The sequence below is a fragment of the Rhineura floridana genome, chromosome 14 (genome assembly GCF_030035675.1).
Source record: "Rhineura floridana isolate rRhiFlo1 chromosome 14, rRhiFlo1.hap2, whole genome shotgun sequence".
NCBI lineage: Eukaryota > Metazoa > Chordata > Lepidosauria > Squamata > Rhineuridae > Rhineura > Rhineura floridana.
In genome coordinates, this window is record NC_084493.1 from 33,562,744 (window position 1) to 33,576,512 (window position 13,769).

At 43.0% G+C, this 13,769-nt stretch overlaps 1 protein-coding gene across 4 annotated transcripts in view; it reads left to right on the plus strand.

Moving 5' to 3' along the window:
- ENTREP2 (endosomal transmembrane epsin interactor 2) overlaps nt 1-13,769 on the plus strand; it is a 414,039-nt gene that overhangs the window by 167,067 nt on the left and 233,203 nt on the right. Inside the window, exon 1 of one of the 4 annotated variants that reach the window (XM_061595018.1) lies at nt 10,713-10,805. The exons of the other annotated variants lie outside the window; for them this stretch is intronic. Within the exon in view, the coding sequence (XP_061451002.1) occupies nt 10,779-10,805 (27 nt within the window). The 5' untranslated portion in view covers nt 10,713-10,778. Of the gene's footprint in view, nt 1-10,712; nt 10,806-13,769 lie in introns of those variants that run through there. 4 annotated transcript variants of the gene reach the window in all.

Here is a 13,769-nt window from a genome sequence, read left to right on the forward strand (position 1 = left end):
CCACCCAGGCTGGCCATTGGATCTTCCTGGGCAGGAAGGGCTGTAAGAAGTCTTCTTGTTCAAGTTAAGCTTTGTCTGAGCCACGTGGTTCTCCTGAACTTTGGGGTGTTCCTGTATCCTTTGATTGGTTTTTGGTCCTTCCCCCAAACTGTCCTTCGGTCCCGACTTTGGATTCCTTGGTGCAGGTACTGGCTCCTGGCTCATCTCAGGCCGTGGCCAAAGGCTCAGCCCTGCCAGGATTAGAGGGTTGTACCTCTGAGAGAACTAGCTAAATGCAGTGGTGTGAGTTTTCTGGTAAATTGGAAAATTCTCCTGTGCAAATTAGGGTGATTTGCACAGGGTAATTAGCAACGGAAAACTTTCAGTTTGCATCGGAAACTGTTATGATGCCCTGGAGTGTGATCTAATTTAGAAACTTATGTTACTTTTGAAACTGTCAAGGTTGCCTAATATTGCAGTTGCGATTGGTATCCATTGTTTCTAATGATGTTATTAAATGGGAAATTTTCTGCAGAAGAATGAGGCACAGGGGAAAAAAACTGTTTTGGGAAATGTTCCATTCTGCATCACTGGCTAAATGCTGGGAGACAGAAATATAGTTAGCAGCCCTGGGCATTTTGGTAGGGAGTCAAGGTAAATGTAACTACTGCTGCCCCTACAGTAGAAAAGGGAAAATGTACAGATTCACTTTCTCTTTGTACAACATGAGTTCATAGTAGGGATGGCAGAGAAATTTGATCTTTGTGAATCTGGAAGTGAACTGGAACTTCTTATACTGAGCTCAGTATTGTCTACACTGACTGGCAGCTGCTCTTCAGGATTTCAGGTGTGGAGTCTTTCCCAGCCCATGACTGTGGAAGATTTATGTAACTTCAAAGTTGGCAATGAGGACATTGAACTTGTCAAGGATTATCAATACCTTGGCACAGTCCTTAACCAAAATGGAGACAATAGTCAAGTAATCAGAAGAAGGCTAGGACTGGGGAGGGCAGCTATGAGAGAACTAGAAAAGGTCCTCAAATGCAAAGATGTATCACTGAACACTAAAGTCAGGATCATTCAGACCACGGTATTCCCGATCTCTATGTATGGATGTGAAAGTTGGACCGTGAAAAAAGCGGATAAGAGAAAAATCAACTCATTTGAATTGTGGTGTTGGAGGAGAGCTTTGCAGATACCATGGACCGTGAAAAAGATTAATAATTGGGTGTTAGAACAAATTAAACCAGAACTGTCACTAGAAGCTAAAATGATGAAACTGAGGTTATCATACTTTGGACACATAATGAAAATATATGATTCACTAGAAAAGACAATAATTGTGGGCAAAACAGAAGGGAGTAGAAAAAGAGGAAGGCCAAACAAGAGATGGATTGATTCCATAAAGGAAGCCACAAAACTTACAAGATCTGAACAGGGTGGTTCATGACAGATGCTATTGGAGGTTGCTGGTTCATAGGGTTGCCATAAGTTGTAATCGACTGGAAGGCATATAACAACAACAAACACATTTTTGCAAGCAGTTGTATTATGCATTTGTGTATGGCTTCCCCCCCCCCCGTGATATATCCAGTTTCATGTACACTTGTCCCTAATATATGCATTTTGGTACACATTGGTTGGTTGGAGAACTTTATAGCAAAATTTGGATAAGTGCAGATTTTGAAGAATGCCTGCATTTCAGTTTCCATATTTTGGAAAGTGCAAATTTGATAAATTATAGATAATATATAAATTAATATATTAGTGAAAGTAACATAACAAAAATGCATTAGGACAAATTGCTTGATAAAATGTGTTTACTAGTCAGAACTGCATACAAAAATGTGTGTGTTAGGACAAATTTGCGTGAAAATGCTGGAGGATTTTTTTTTTAAAAAAATCACGAATTGCTACAGAACTGAATTTAAGATTTTAAAAATGAGAAACTGAAAGAACCTAAGTTGACAGATCCTTCCATCCCTATTGTAGACAATACTGAGTGGTTTGGCTTTGTATAATACACCTAACTGATCAGGGAAAAGCTGACTAAATAAAAGTTAACTTTCCCCAACCTGGTGCCCTTCAGATATTTTGGACTCAAAATTCACATCTGCCCCATGCAGAATGGCCAATGGTCAGGGGTGATGGGAACAGTAGTCCACAACTGTTAGAGGGCACCAGCTTGAGGAAAACAACTTTAAATTTTGCAGAGAATTTGCCAACGGTTTACAAGGCACTAACAAGATAGTAATATTTTAAAATGTATTAAATGGGATAGGCTTTAGCTAATTTTTGTTTCAAATAAAAAAAGTAAACTTAAAGTATTATTCATAGTAATAAGGTACAGCTATTGCATGGGTTGCTGGAATAGCCTAGTATTTTGATCTGGATGCCTTTATGAGTGCAGTTGTTCATGTCTAGTGGAGAATTTAAGGAAATCAACTGTGACAGACAAGTGAAATTTTATTGTGTGGTAGAAATAAAGTGGAACTGTAGAATTGTATTAACAGTGATAATGGATTGTCCTATGTGTTGAGTATCTAGATTGATCAAGATTGACTTTGGCTGCAGTCGTATAACCCTTTACCTGAGAGTAAATGAATTCAATGATAATTCCTTTTGAGTAGACTTGTAAAGGAGTGTGCTGCTAATCAATAGATAAAGCACAACACAGTCATCTGAAATTTCTGTAGTCCTTGGGTAAGCTTTTTGTCACTATATATTCTTTTGAAAGAATATCTCTTTCTAAAGATTTATCAAAACTTCTTAATTAGATGCTGTACATACATATTCCACCCCACTCCCAAAAAACTTCATTCAGATTTTTTCCCATGGAAAGCTGAATTGTGAGATCAGTATAAATATTTGTCTTGTCTTATATTCCTTATTTGACATGGCTTCATATGTTGCCATCTCAAGATTGTTATCCCCAAACAACACTCTCTGTTTACATGAGCAACAAATCAGAAAATGCAGCCTTGCCCTCTCACACCAGCCGATTCAGCTGCAACATTTTCTGCTCTTTGGCTTAATGCTAGATGATAGTCTGAGTTCAATGTTAGAGACAGGCTGTTAGTACTTCTGGGGAAAAAACAGAATTCCATTAACAATAAAGGTCAGAGAGTCAATCCAAATTTAGATGCCATGCTGGGCATTTCTCCAAACAGTAAAGGTTGTGCATTAGTGGAATTCATTAACTGAGCCTCTTGCCCTCCAGATGTTATATGTTTAAATATTACTATCTTGCTGGTGCCTTGTATATCGTTGGCAAATTCTCTGCATAATTTTAAAGCTGTTTTCCTCAAGCTGGTGCCCTCTAGGAGTTGTGGACTACAGTTCCCATCACCCCTGACCATTGGTCATGCTGGCTGGGGCTGATGGGAGCTGGACCCGGCAACACCTGGAGGGCACCAGGTTGGGGAAGGCTGATTTAAGTGACATTTGGCAGTGCCATCTCATGCAAGGCAAGCCTTTGATCTACAACTATTGCTCCCTTTTGTCCAGGGCTGTGGAGTCGGTACGCCAGACCTTCGACTCCGACTCCTCTATTTTTCTACTGTCCAACTCCAACTCTGACTCCGACTCCTTCATAAATGGCAAATGTATATTAACTAGTAATAACAAATTTACTGTAGTAAAATGGTAGCACAAGGCATTTCATCACCACCACGTGAATCCAGAGCTTGGAAAAGTTACTTTTTTGAACTACAACTCCCACGAGCCCAATCCCTGGGGCTGAGACGATGGTGTCGGGTGGAAGGGTTCGGATTTGTTAGGCACTGGGGAACATTTTGGGACAAGCCGGGCCTGTACAAAAGGGACGGGCTCCACTTGAACCAGAATGGAACCAGACTGCTGGCACTTAAAATTAAAAAGGTGGCAGAGCAGCTTTTAAACTGACTGAGGGGGGAAACCCGACAGGAGCTGAGAAAGGTCCGGTTCGGAATAAACCTCCCCCCGGGATAAAAACCAAAGAAATGATGAAATTTTAAAAGGGGTAGGCCTAGAAGTAGGCATTGTGAGAGCAGGGGCACAGGATATAAATTCAGAAGAGCAAAATTACCACAGGCCTAACCGCAAGTGCCAAAGACACTTGAAGAGAGACACTGCTTACAAGTGCCTGTACGCTAATGCTAGGAGCCTGCGAACCAAGATGGGAGAACTGGAGTGCTTGGTCTTAGAGGAGAGCATTGATATAGTGAGCATAACCGAGACCTGGTGGAATGGAGAAAACCAGTGGGATACGGTTATCCCTGGATATAAACTATATCGGAAGGACAGGGAAGGACGTATTGGTGGCGGAGTCGCTCTATACGTGAAAGAAGGCATTGAATCCAGCAAGCTCGAAAGCCCAAAAGAGGCAGACTCCTCCACAGAATCGTTGTGGGTGGTGATACCATGCCCCAGGAGGGACTTAATACTGGGAACGATCTATCGTCCCCCTGATCAAAATGCTCAGGGAGACCTTGAGATGAGATATGAAATTGAGGAAGCATCCAAACTAGGAAATGTGATAGTAATGGGTGACTTCAACTACCCGGACATAGACTGGCTGCATATGTGTTCCAGTCATGACAAAGAAGCAAAGTTTCTAGATATTCTAAATGACTATTCCCTAGACCAGTTGGTCATGGAACTGACCAGAGGGACGGCAACCCTGGACTTAATCCTCAGTGGGGACCGGGACCTGGTGCGAGATGTAAGTGTTGTTGAACCGATTGGGAGCAGTGACCACAGTGCTATTAAATTAAACATACATGTAACTGGCCAATTGCCAAGAAAATCCAACACGGTCACATTTGACTTCAAAAGAGGAAACTTCACAAAAATGAGGGGATTGGTAAAAAGAAAGCTGAAAAACAAAGTCCAGAGGGTCACATCACTCGAAAATGCTTGGAAGTTGTTTAAAAACACTATATTAGAAGCTCAACTGGAGTGCATACCGCAGATCAGAAAAGGTACCGCCAGGGCCAAGAAGATGCCAGCATGGTTAACGAGCAAAGTCAAGGAAGCTCTTAGAGGCAAAAAGTCTTCCTTCAAAAAATGGAAGTCTTGTCCAAATGAAGAAAATAAAAAAGAACACAAACTCTGGCAAAAGAAATGCAAGAAGATAATAAGGGATGCTAAAAAAGAATTTGAGGAGCACATTGCTAAGAACATAAAAACCAACAACAAAAAATTCTATAAATACATTCAAAGCAGGAGACCATCTAGGGAGACAATTGGACCCTTGGATGATAAGGAAGTCAAAGGTGTACTAAAGAACGATAAGGAGATTGCAGAGAAGCTAAATGAATTCTTTGCATCTGTCTTCACAGTGGAAGATATAGGGCAGATCCCTGAACCTAAACTAACATTTGCAGGAAGGGATTCTGAGGAACTGAGACAAATAGTGGTAATGAGAGAGGAAGTTCTAAGCTTAATGGGCAATATAAAAACTGACAAATCACCGGGCCCGGATGGCATCCACCCGAGAGTTCTCAAAGAACTCAAATGTGAAATTGCTGATCTGCTAACTAAAATATGTAACTTGTCCCTCGGGTCCTCCTCCGTGCCTGAGGACTGGAAAGTGGCAAAGGTAACGCCAATCTTCAAAAAGGGATCCAGAGGGGATCCCGGAAATTACAGGCCAGTTAGCTTAACTTCTGTCCCTGGAAAACTGGTAGAAAGTATTATTAAAGCTAGATTAACTAAGCACATAGAAGAACAAGCCTTGCTGAAGCAGAGCCAGCATGGCTTCTGCAAGGGAAAGTCCTGTCTCAGTAACCTATTAGAATTCTTTGAGAGTGTCAAGAAGCATATAGATAGAGGTGATCCAGTGGACATAGTGTACTTAGACTTTCAAAAAGCGTTTGACAAGGTACCTCACCAAAGGCTTCTGAGGAAGCTTAGCAGTCATGGAATAAGAGGAGAGGTCCTTTTGTGGATAAGAAATTGGTTAAGAAGCAGAAAGCAGAGAGTAGGAATAAACGGACAGTTCTCCCAATGGAGGGCTGTAGAAAGTGGAGTCCCTCAAGGATCGGTATTGGGACCTGTACTTTTCAACTTGTTCATTAATGACCTAGAATTAGGAGTGAGCAGTGAAGTGGCCAAGTTTGCTGACGACACTAAATTGTTCAGGGTTGTTAAAACAAAAAGGGATTGCGAAGAGCTCCAAAAAGACCTCTCCAAACTGAGTGAATGGGCGGAAAAATGGCAAATGCAATTCAATATAAACAAGTGTAAAATTATGCATATTGGAGCAAAAAATCTGAATTTCACATATACGCTCATGGGGTCTGAACTGGCGGTGACCGACCAGGAGAGAGACCTCGGGGTTGTAGTGGACAGCACGATGAAAATGTCGACCCAGTGTGCGGCAGCTGTGAAAAAGGCAAATTCCATGCTAGCAATAATTAGGAAAGGTATTCAAAAGAAAACAGCCTATATCATAATGCCGTTGTATAAATCTATGGTGCGGCCGCATTTGGAATACTGTGTACAGTTCTGGTCACCTCATCTCAAAAAGGATATTCTAGAGTTGGAAAAGGTTCAGAAGAGGGCAACCAGAATGATCAAGGGGATGGAGCGACTCCCTTACGAGGAAAGGTTGCAGCATTTGGGGCTTTTTAGTTTAGAGAAAAGGCGGGTCAGAGGAGACATGATAGAAGTGTATAAAATTATGCATGGCATTGAGAAAGTGGATAGAGAAAAGTTCTTCTCCCTCTCTCATAATACTAGAACTCGTGGACATTCAAAGAAGCTGAATGTTGGAAGATTCAGGACAGACAAAAGGAAGTACTTCTTTACTCAGCGCATAGTTAAACTATGGAATTTGCTCCCACAAGATGCAGTAATGGCCACCAGCTTGGACGGCTTGAAAAGAAGATTAGACAAATTCATGGAGGACAAGGCTATCAATGGCTACTAGCCATGATGGCTGTGCTCTGCCACCCTAGTCAGGGGCAGCATGCTTCTGAAAACCAGTTGCCGGAAGCCTCAGGAGGGGAGAGTGTTCTTGCACTCGGGTCCTGCTTGCGGGCTTCCCCCAGGCACCTGGTTGGCCACTGTGAGAACAGGATGCTGGACTAGATGGGCCACTGGCCTGATCCAGCAGGCTCTTCTTATGTTCTTATGTTCATTTTGGACCAATTGAAATATCCAAACCACCTTCACGGGCTGCCTTATATAGAGTGCAGTAGTATTATAGTCTAACTTGGAAGTTGTTTATATCTCATTCTTGCAGGATGCCTATCTTCCATGCATGAGCACAGCTGGTGGATGGGGCCAGCTTGCCCAAGTGTCTTGCCTTTCTAGTCCATAAGAACATAAGAAGAGCCTGCTGGCCCATCTAGTCCACCCTCCTGTTCTCACAGTGGCCAACCAGATGCCCATGGGAATCCTGCAAGCAGGGCCTGAGTGCAAGAGCACCCCCTCCTGTGGCTTCTAGCAACTGGTTTTCAGAAGCATAGGTAGTTGGAGTCCAACACGATCTGGCACCATGTTGGCTTCCCCTGGTTTAAAGGGTGGCCCAGGGCAGATGCCACTAGCCAGGGCAGCCATGGATAGTGCATGTTGAAGTCAGGCCTAACATTTAAACAACATGCCATAGAATTCTTTGCTTGCTAATTTCTGCTGATCAAATCATCTACTTGGATGCAAAAAACATTTTCTATGTCACTTGTAAAAAAAAACACCCTAGTTTTCCTGGCACAGTTGGCCACCTTGCAAGCTTTGCTAGACCTTAGTGTTGTTTCTGTTGGATGAAACAGCATTTCTTGCTTTTTTTCTCTCTCTCCTGTTGGTGTCCTTAAATGGTATTTCACCCCAAGATAAGAGTCCTTTAAGCTGAAGTCTCTTGATTTGCTTCTAGGTAGTGTACCTGCTGATTCTCATCTCATCCAAAGAGATTGTTCTCTCCTGCTCTTTGCCTTTTGTCCTCTAAAGATTTTTAGATCAAAGCCTGGGCATTTGGCTTTCTGAAAGGCCTCTTTGTGTTATATCTGTACGTTTCACCTGAATAAACAGGAGTGTGGCTTTTCCAAACCAGAAAATAATGTTGGAGTACAAGGTCATAGTCGAAGATTTTAAAAGCTGCTGGTGGGATTTTATTTTTAAAGTTTCCTTTTTGTTGTGAATGAAGAACATTTGCACTGTAAACAAAGTTGAACTGTAGTGCTTCATGAGGATTAGGGGAGAAATAGAGCTGTAGATATTGTTAGACTATAATCATCCACAGCCAGTTTAGCCAGTGGTCAGGGATGATGGGAGTTGTAGTCCAACAACTTCTGGGAACCCAAGGCTGAATAAGGGTGCTGTAGACTACAGTGCACTGGGAATTTTGTGGTGGTGGCAGTGGTAGTAAAGCCTCTGATTGGCTGAGCTTCCCTGATGTCACAAAAGATAGAACAGGCAGGAGGGTCTTTGGCTGCCATTGGTTGAGCTGCTCAGATTCTACATAGGACCAGGGCAGGCACAAGGGAGGGAGATGAAGTGTTCCTGTTATTTCTTTTAGGAGACCCCAGGTACTGTAACTGGGCAGGGCTGAATCTTGGCATGGAGGAAGGAATCTGAGAGGGAGAGGAAAACCAGGGCAGAGATCTTGGAAATAAAAGCTGTAGAGGTGAGGAAGACTGAGGTTCACCTGGCCCCCCTCCCCCACTTTCATGCTCCAAATTAAAAAGGAATTGCATTGTGACAGTGGCCTTAGAGGCATAGATTATTTCAGCTTGTTAAATGTTTTTGAATCCAAATGTTCTTTAAAAAAAAACAAAAAACTTTTCTGAGTACATTTTTTAAAGAAGCAGCCGCTCTGAAGGGTACAGTTGCACAACGAGATTTTGTGTGCGTGGCAAGAATGATGAGTTCTAATTACATGCCACTGATTGTAGCAAGGAGGCTGTTTCAGCACTGATTGTGATGAGGTATTGCTTCCTGCTTCAAGGGTGTCTCTTTTCTTTCAGTTTTGGAGTATAAAGGTGAATGCTGTGCTTGCAATTTGAGACCTTAAGGTATCTCATGAGAAATGCATGACTGCTTGAGTGTTTTCAATGGGATCTGGGAGACGTGAGTTCACATCCTGTTTATTTTTTTCATGTTGGGCTGCTATCTGCTTCCCATCTGTAAAATAGGTATAATATTGGTAGATGATTTTTCTGTGTAGAATTGTGGCAACCTCCCTCCACCCATAATTATTTTCAGAGCACATCTAGATGGCTCTAATTTTTGAGATTACTTACATTTCCTGAGCCCTTCAATAAAAGCTGTGCAAGGGGCTACATGGTGCTGAAAAGGCAGCATATCCTGTTTTATTCCTACTCTGAACATGGGAGTGTCCCAGCGGGGGTGGACATACCTGCCTCTTCCTGGGATGTTTCTGCTACAGGTAATTTTCAGTTAGTACTGAGGTGGGGCACTTGGGGTCCTTGGCCTAATTTCAAGTGGTCCTAATTCCATGCATGCTACAGCAGTAGTGTAGTGGCAGATTCAGAAGTGCAGGGTCCCTTCATGACAGTCACAACCACACTCCCTCACAGCCACTCTCCTTCTAAAGTTATACAACCTTTTAAAATTATAGAAAAATCTGGCCCTTTCTGATTCTCTGCCACTGTCACCCTTTGATGATAGTCACTCGCTGTCAGAGATAGTGCTTGAATTACTGAACTCAATGTCTAAATGTTTATCTCCTGCTACTATAAAACTGCTTGATGAAGTAGATGGGATGCTATCATCAGGACTCACTGTCTTTTCTTCTGCAGTTACAGAATTCTCCCTCACTCGCCACAACTTGGCTTGGCTTTTTGAAGAAGGAACTAACAAAGACATACTTGCTATTGACACTCATTGGACTCTTCTCGTTGGCTCACACACTCCCCTTTCATGCTGATTGGCTTGTAGGATGGTGGAAATATAGGGTCCTCCTGGGACCTGGCTCTCAAAAGAATAAGGGGTCTATGACCCCTCGAGATCCAGGATGACTACACCCCTCAGCTACAGAGACAAGGTGGCAGAGAGAGAGAAAGCAAGAGTTGGTGGGGTAGCATCAAAGACAGAGAAAAAGAGAGGCATACAATCCTGTAGTGCCTCAGACTCCTCCTAGCTTTGGCTCTAGCTCCACCCACCATCAATTCTGACTCCATTCACTGACTACATCCCCTGATTCACTTTTCTTGTGGGTCAATGGGCCTTTGGGCAAGTGCGTTGTGTGGAAGTACTGCTACATTTATCCTTTGGGGAGGAAGGGAGAGATGGATGGATAGAGGTTGAGATAATAGAGAAGGTGAATTAAAACTGGTTCCCATATTATAACTTGGTATTCAAGATAGATCCTAAGTCTGGAGGGGTTCAAGGCTCCTGTGCTAGGTTCAGTTCAGATTTAAAGGCGAACCTACCTAACTTGCACTTTCTGAAACAATACGCAAAACAAAACAAAGCCATCCTTTGACATTTGCACTTCTCTAAACTTTGCAATGTAGTACTCTAGACAAGTAATTTGCACAAAAATGCATATACTAGGGTAGAGTGTGCATTAAAATGTGCATATAGTAATGAAAATGAAATACAGACATGCATTATATTGGGGAAATTGCTTTGGAAAAATGTGCATATGAGGGCAAAATTGCATACAAAAATGTGTATATTAGGAGAAGTTCACACTAAAGTGATGATGAATTTCATGAGGACTTTTTTTCTTTTATGAATTGGCAAATTGATGTGGAAACCTGGAGAACAGAACTTAAGGTCAAAAGAATGAGAAACTGACGTTGACAGATCGGCCCATCCCTAGCTAGATTACGTGGCGAAGTATATAATCAGGAATGGAGGGTGCTGGATGGACAATGAAGGTAGGTGGGCAGAAGCTGAACAAATTGCAATTTCAGTTCTCTGGATGCAATTGCTTAGGTAGCCAAAATGGCACCATCCATGCCCACATATGTGTGTGTGCATGTGTGTGCCATTTTGGTTTGGGGGAACCTTATGTTTTGCTGAAGTGTAAAAAACCCCAAAAAACCCAGGGGGCTCCAAACAGCACAGTGTTTGCTATTGAGAAGGAGAGGGGAAACTGTGGGGGGTGGGGCAAATGGAATGGAATATCCTGGAAGAGAGTGTGTCTGGCAACCTGAAACTCTGAACAGAAGCACTCTGTGCTGCACCATTTTGTTACAGGTCCTCTTATACCTCTAAATACTGAATCCTGAGCATAAACAAGAGGGAGGGGGCATCTGACCCATGCATGGCTGCTGCTGGAAAGAGGAGTAGACTGGATGGACATAAGCTGCTGCCTTATACCAAGTAAAACAATTTGCCCACCAAGCCCAATGTTGGCTGGTTTGTTTGGCAGCAGCTGTTCCAAGTCTCAGGCAGTGGGAGCTCTTTCCCACCTCCTTTTAACTGGATATGGCTAGGGGCTGAATTTGGGACTTTCTTCATGCCAAGCATCTGCTCTACTACAGATCTATATCTTCTCCCGCATGGTGGGAGATCTGCTTGTGGATCTTCTTCAGAAAACTATTTGGGATCAAAGGCCCTTTCCAGATGCTGAAGCACCTTCATTTTCTGTTGCTCCAGAGGTCAAGATCTGGACCAATGGGCTCAAATTACAAGCAAAAGGATTTAGACTGAGCCAGGGGTAGCCAGTGCAGTGTCCTCCAGATTTTGGTAGATTCCAACTCCCATCAGCCCAAGTCAGCATGGTCAGTGGTCAGGGAAGATGGGAGTTCTGGGCCAACAACATCAGGAGGACACCACACTGGCTACCCCTGGACTAGGCATTGGGAAGAACTTCCTGACTGTGTATAAGTGCCAGTGGAACAAACGGCCCCAGAAAGTGTGGATTCCTCTTCGTTCGAGATTGTTAAAGCAGAGGCTGGATGGCTGCTTCTCAGGGGTACAGTGGACTTCCTGTATTGGGTTGGACTAGGTGATCTAGACCAGCAGTATGGAGCAGATTATAAAGCACCCAATCTAAAAGTACCTTGAAAACAATGCAGTGATTACTAACAGCCAACATGGATTTGTTAAGAACAAATCCTGCCAGACTAATCTTATCTCATTTTTTCATTGGGTAACCTCCCTCATAGACTGTGGGAATGCTGTGGACATAATATATCTTGACTTTAGCAAAGTTTTTGACAAAGTGCCCCATAATATACTGATTAGCAAGCTAGCTGAATGTGGGCTGGATGGAACAACTATCAGGTGGATCCACAGCTGGCTACAGAATCGTACTCAAAGAATGCTTATCAATGGTTCCTTCTCAAACTGGGGGGAGGTAATGAGGGGGATACTGCAAGGCACAGTCCTGGGCCCCGTGCTCTTCACCATTTTTATTAATGACTTCAATTAGGAGGTGCAGGGAATGCTTATCAAATTTGCAGATGATACTAAATTGGGAGAATACCCTGGAAGTCAGAAACAAAATACAAAGAGATCTTGATAGGCTGGAGCATTGGGCTGAAAGCAACAGGGATACGTGCAAAGTTCTACACCTAGTAAAAAGAAACCAAATGCACAGTTATAAGATTGGGTATACTTGGCTCAGCAATACAACATGCGAGAAGGATCTTGGGATTGTTGTTGATCACAAGCTGAATATGAGCCAACAGTGTGATGTGGCTGCAAAAAAAGGCAAATGCTATATTAGGCTGTATTAACAGAAGTATAGTTTCCAAATCGCATGAAGTATTGGTTCCCCTCTATTCAGTACTGGTTAGGTCTCATCTTGAGTACTGCGTCCAGTTCTGGACATCACACTTCAGAACAAACTGGGACAGGTTCAGAGGAGGGCAACGAGGATGATCAGGGGACTGGAAACAAAGCCCTGTGAGGAGAGACTGAAAGAACTGGGCATGTTTAGCCTTGAGAAGAGAAGACTGAGGGGAGATATGATAGCACTCCTCAAGAGGATGGCCAGGGTCTTTTCTCAATCATCCCAGAGTGCAGAACATGGAATAATGGGCTCAGGTTGGAGGAAGCCAGATTTTGGCTGAACATCAGGAAAAGCTTCCTAAGCATTAGACCAGTACGGCAATGGAACCAATGACCTAGGAAGGTGTTGGGCTCTCCAACACTAGAGGCATTCAAGAGGCGGGTGGACAGGCATCAGTCAGGTATGCTTTTAATTTGGATTCCTGCACTGAACAGAGGATTGGACTTGATGGCCTTACAGGCCCCTTCCAACTCTACAATTCTGTGATCTTTGAGGTGCCATCCAGTGTTATGATTTTATCAACTGTAACCACCATGGATTGAATATGGGACTTCCAGCATGCAAGAAATCGTCTGAATCATACAATTTAGAGTTGGAAGAGACCTTAGCAATTAACTAGTTCAGTTCCCTAACTCCAGGAGCTGCTCTCCTTTGGGCTTCCAGATGGTGACAGACTAAAACTTCCATCATCCCAGACTGCTGTTTGTGCTGGCTTGTGCGGATGGAATCCAACATCTTCAATCAGTGCAAGGATCTCACAACTACATAGAGATGTGAAGACCGGGGGGGGGGCACGGACTGGAAAATTCAAGGGAAAACCAATTTTTCTGTTTTCCTATTTTTTCTGTTAAAAAAAACAGAAAAAATGGTGGAAATGGGAAATACTGCCCCCCCATTTCCCATTTTTTCACACCTTTACAACTGCAGCATTCCTGATAGATGGCCATCCAGTCTCTTCTTAATACCACCTAAATGAGCAGTGATCTTTCTGCTTGAGCTAATTCAGAGAATTTGGTTCAGAACACATATATATTTTTCAATCTACATGATGGCAGAGAAGAATGAATAGTTGCCAGGTTTTGGAGAAGCTATACTAAAA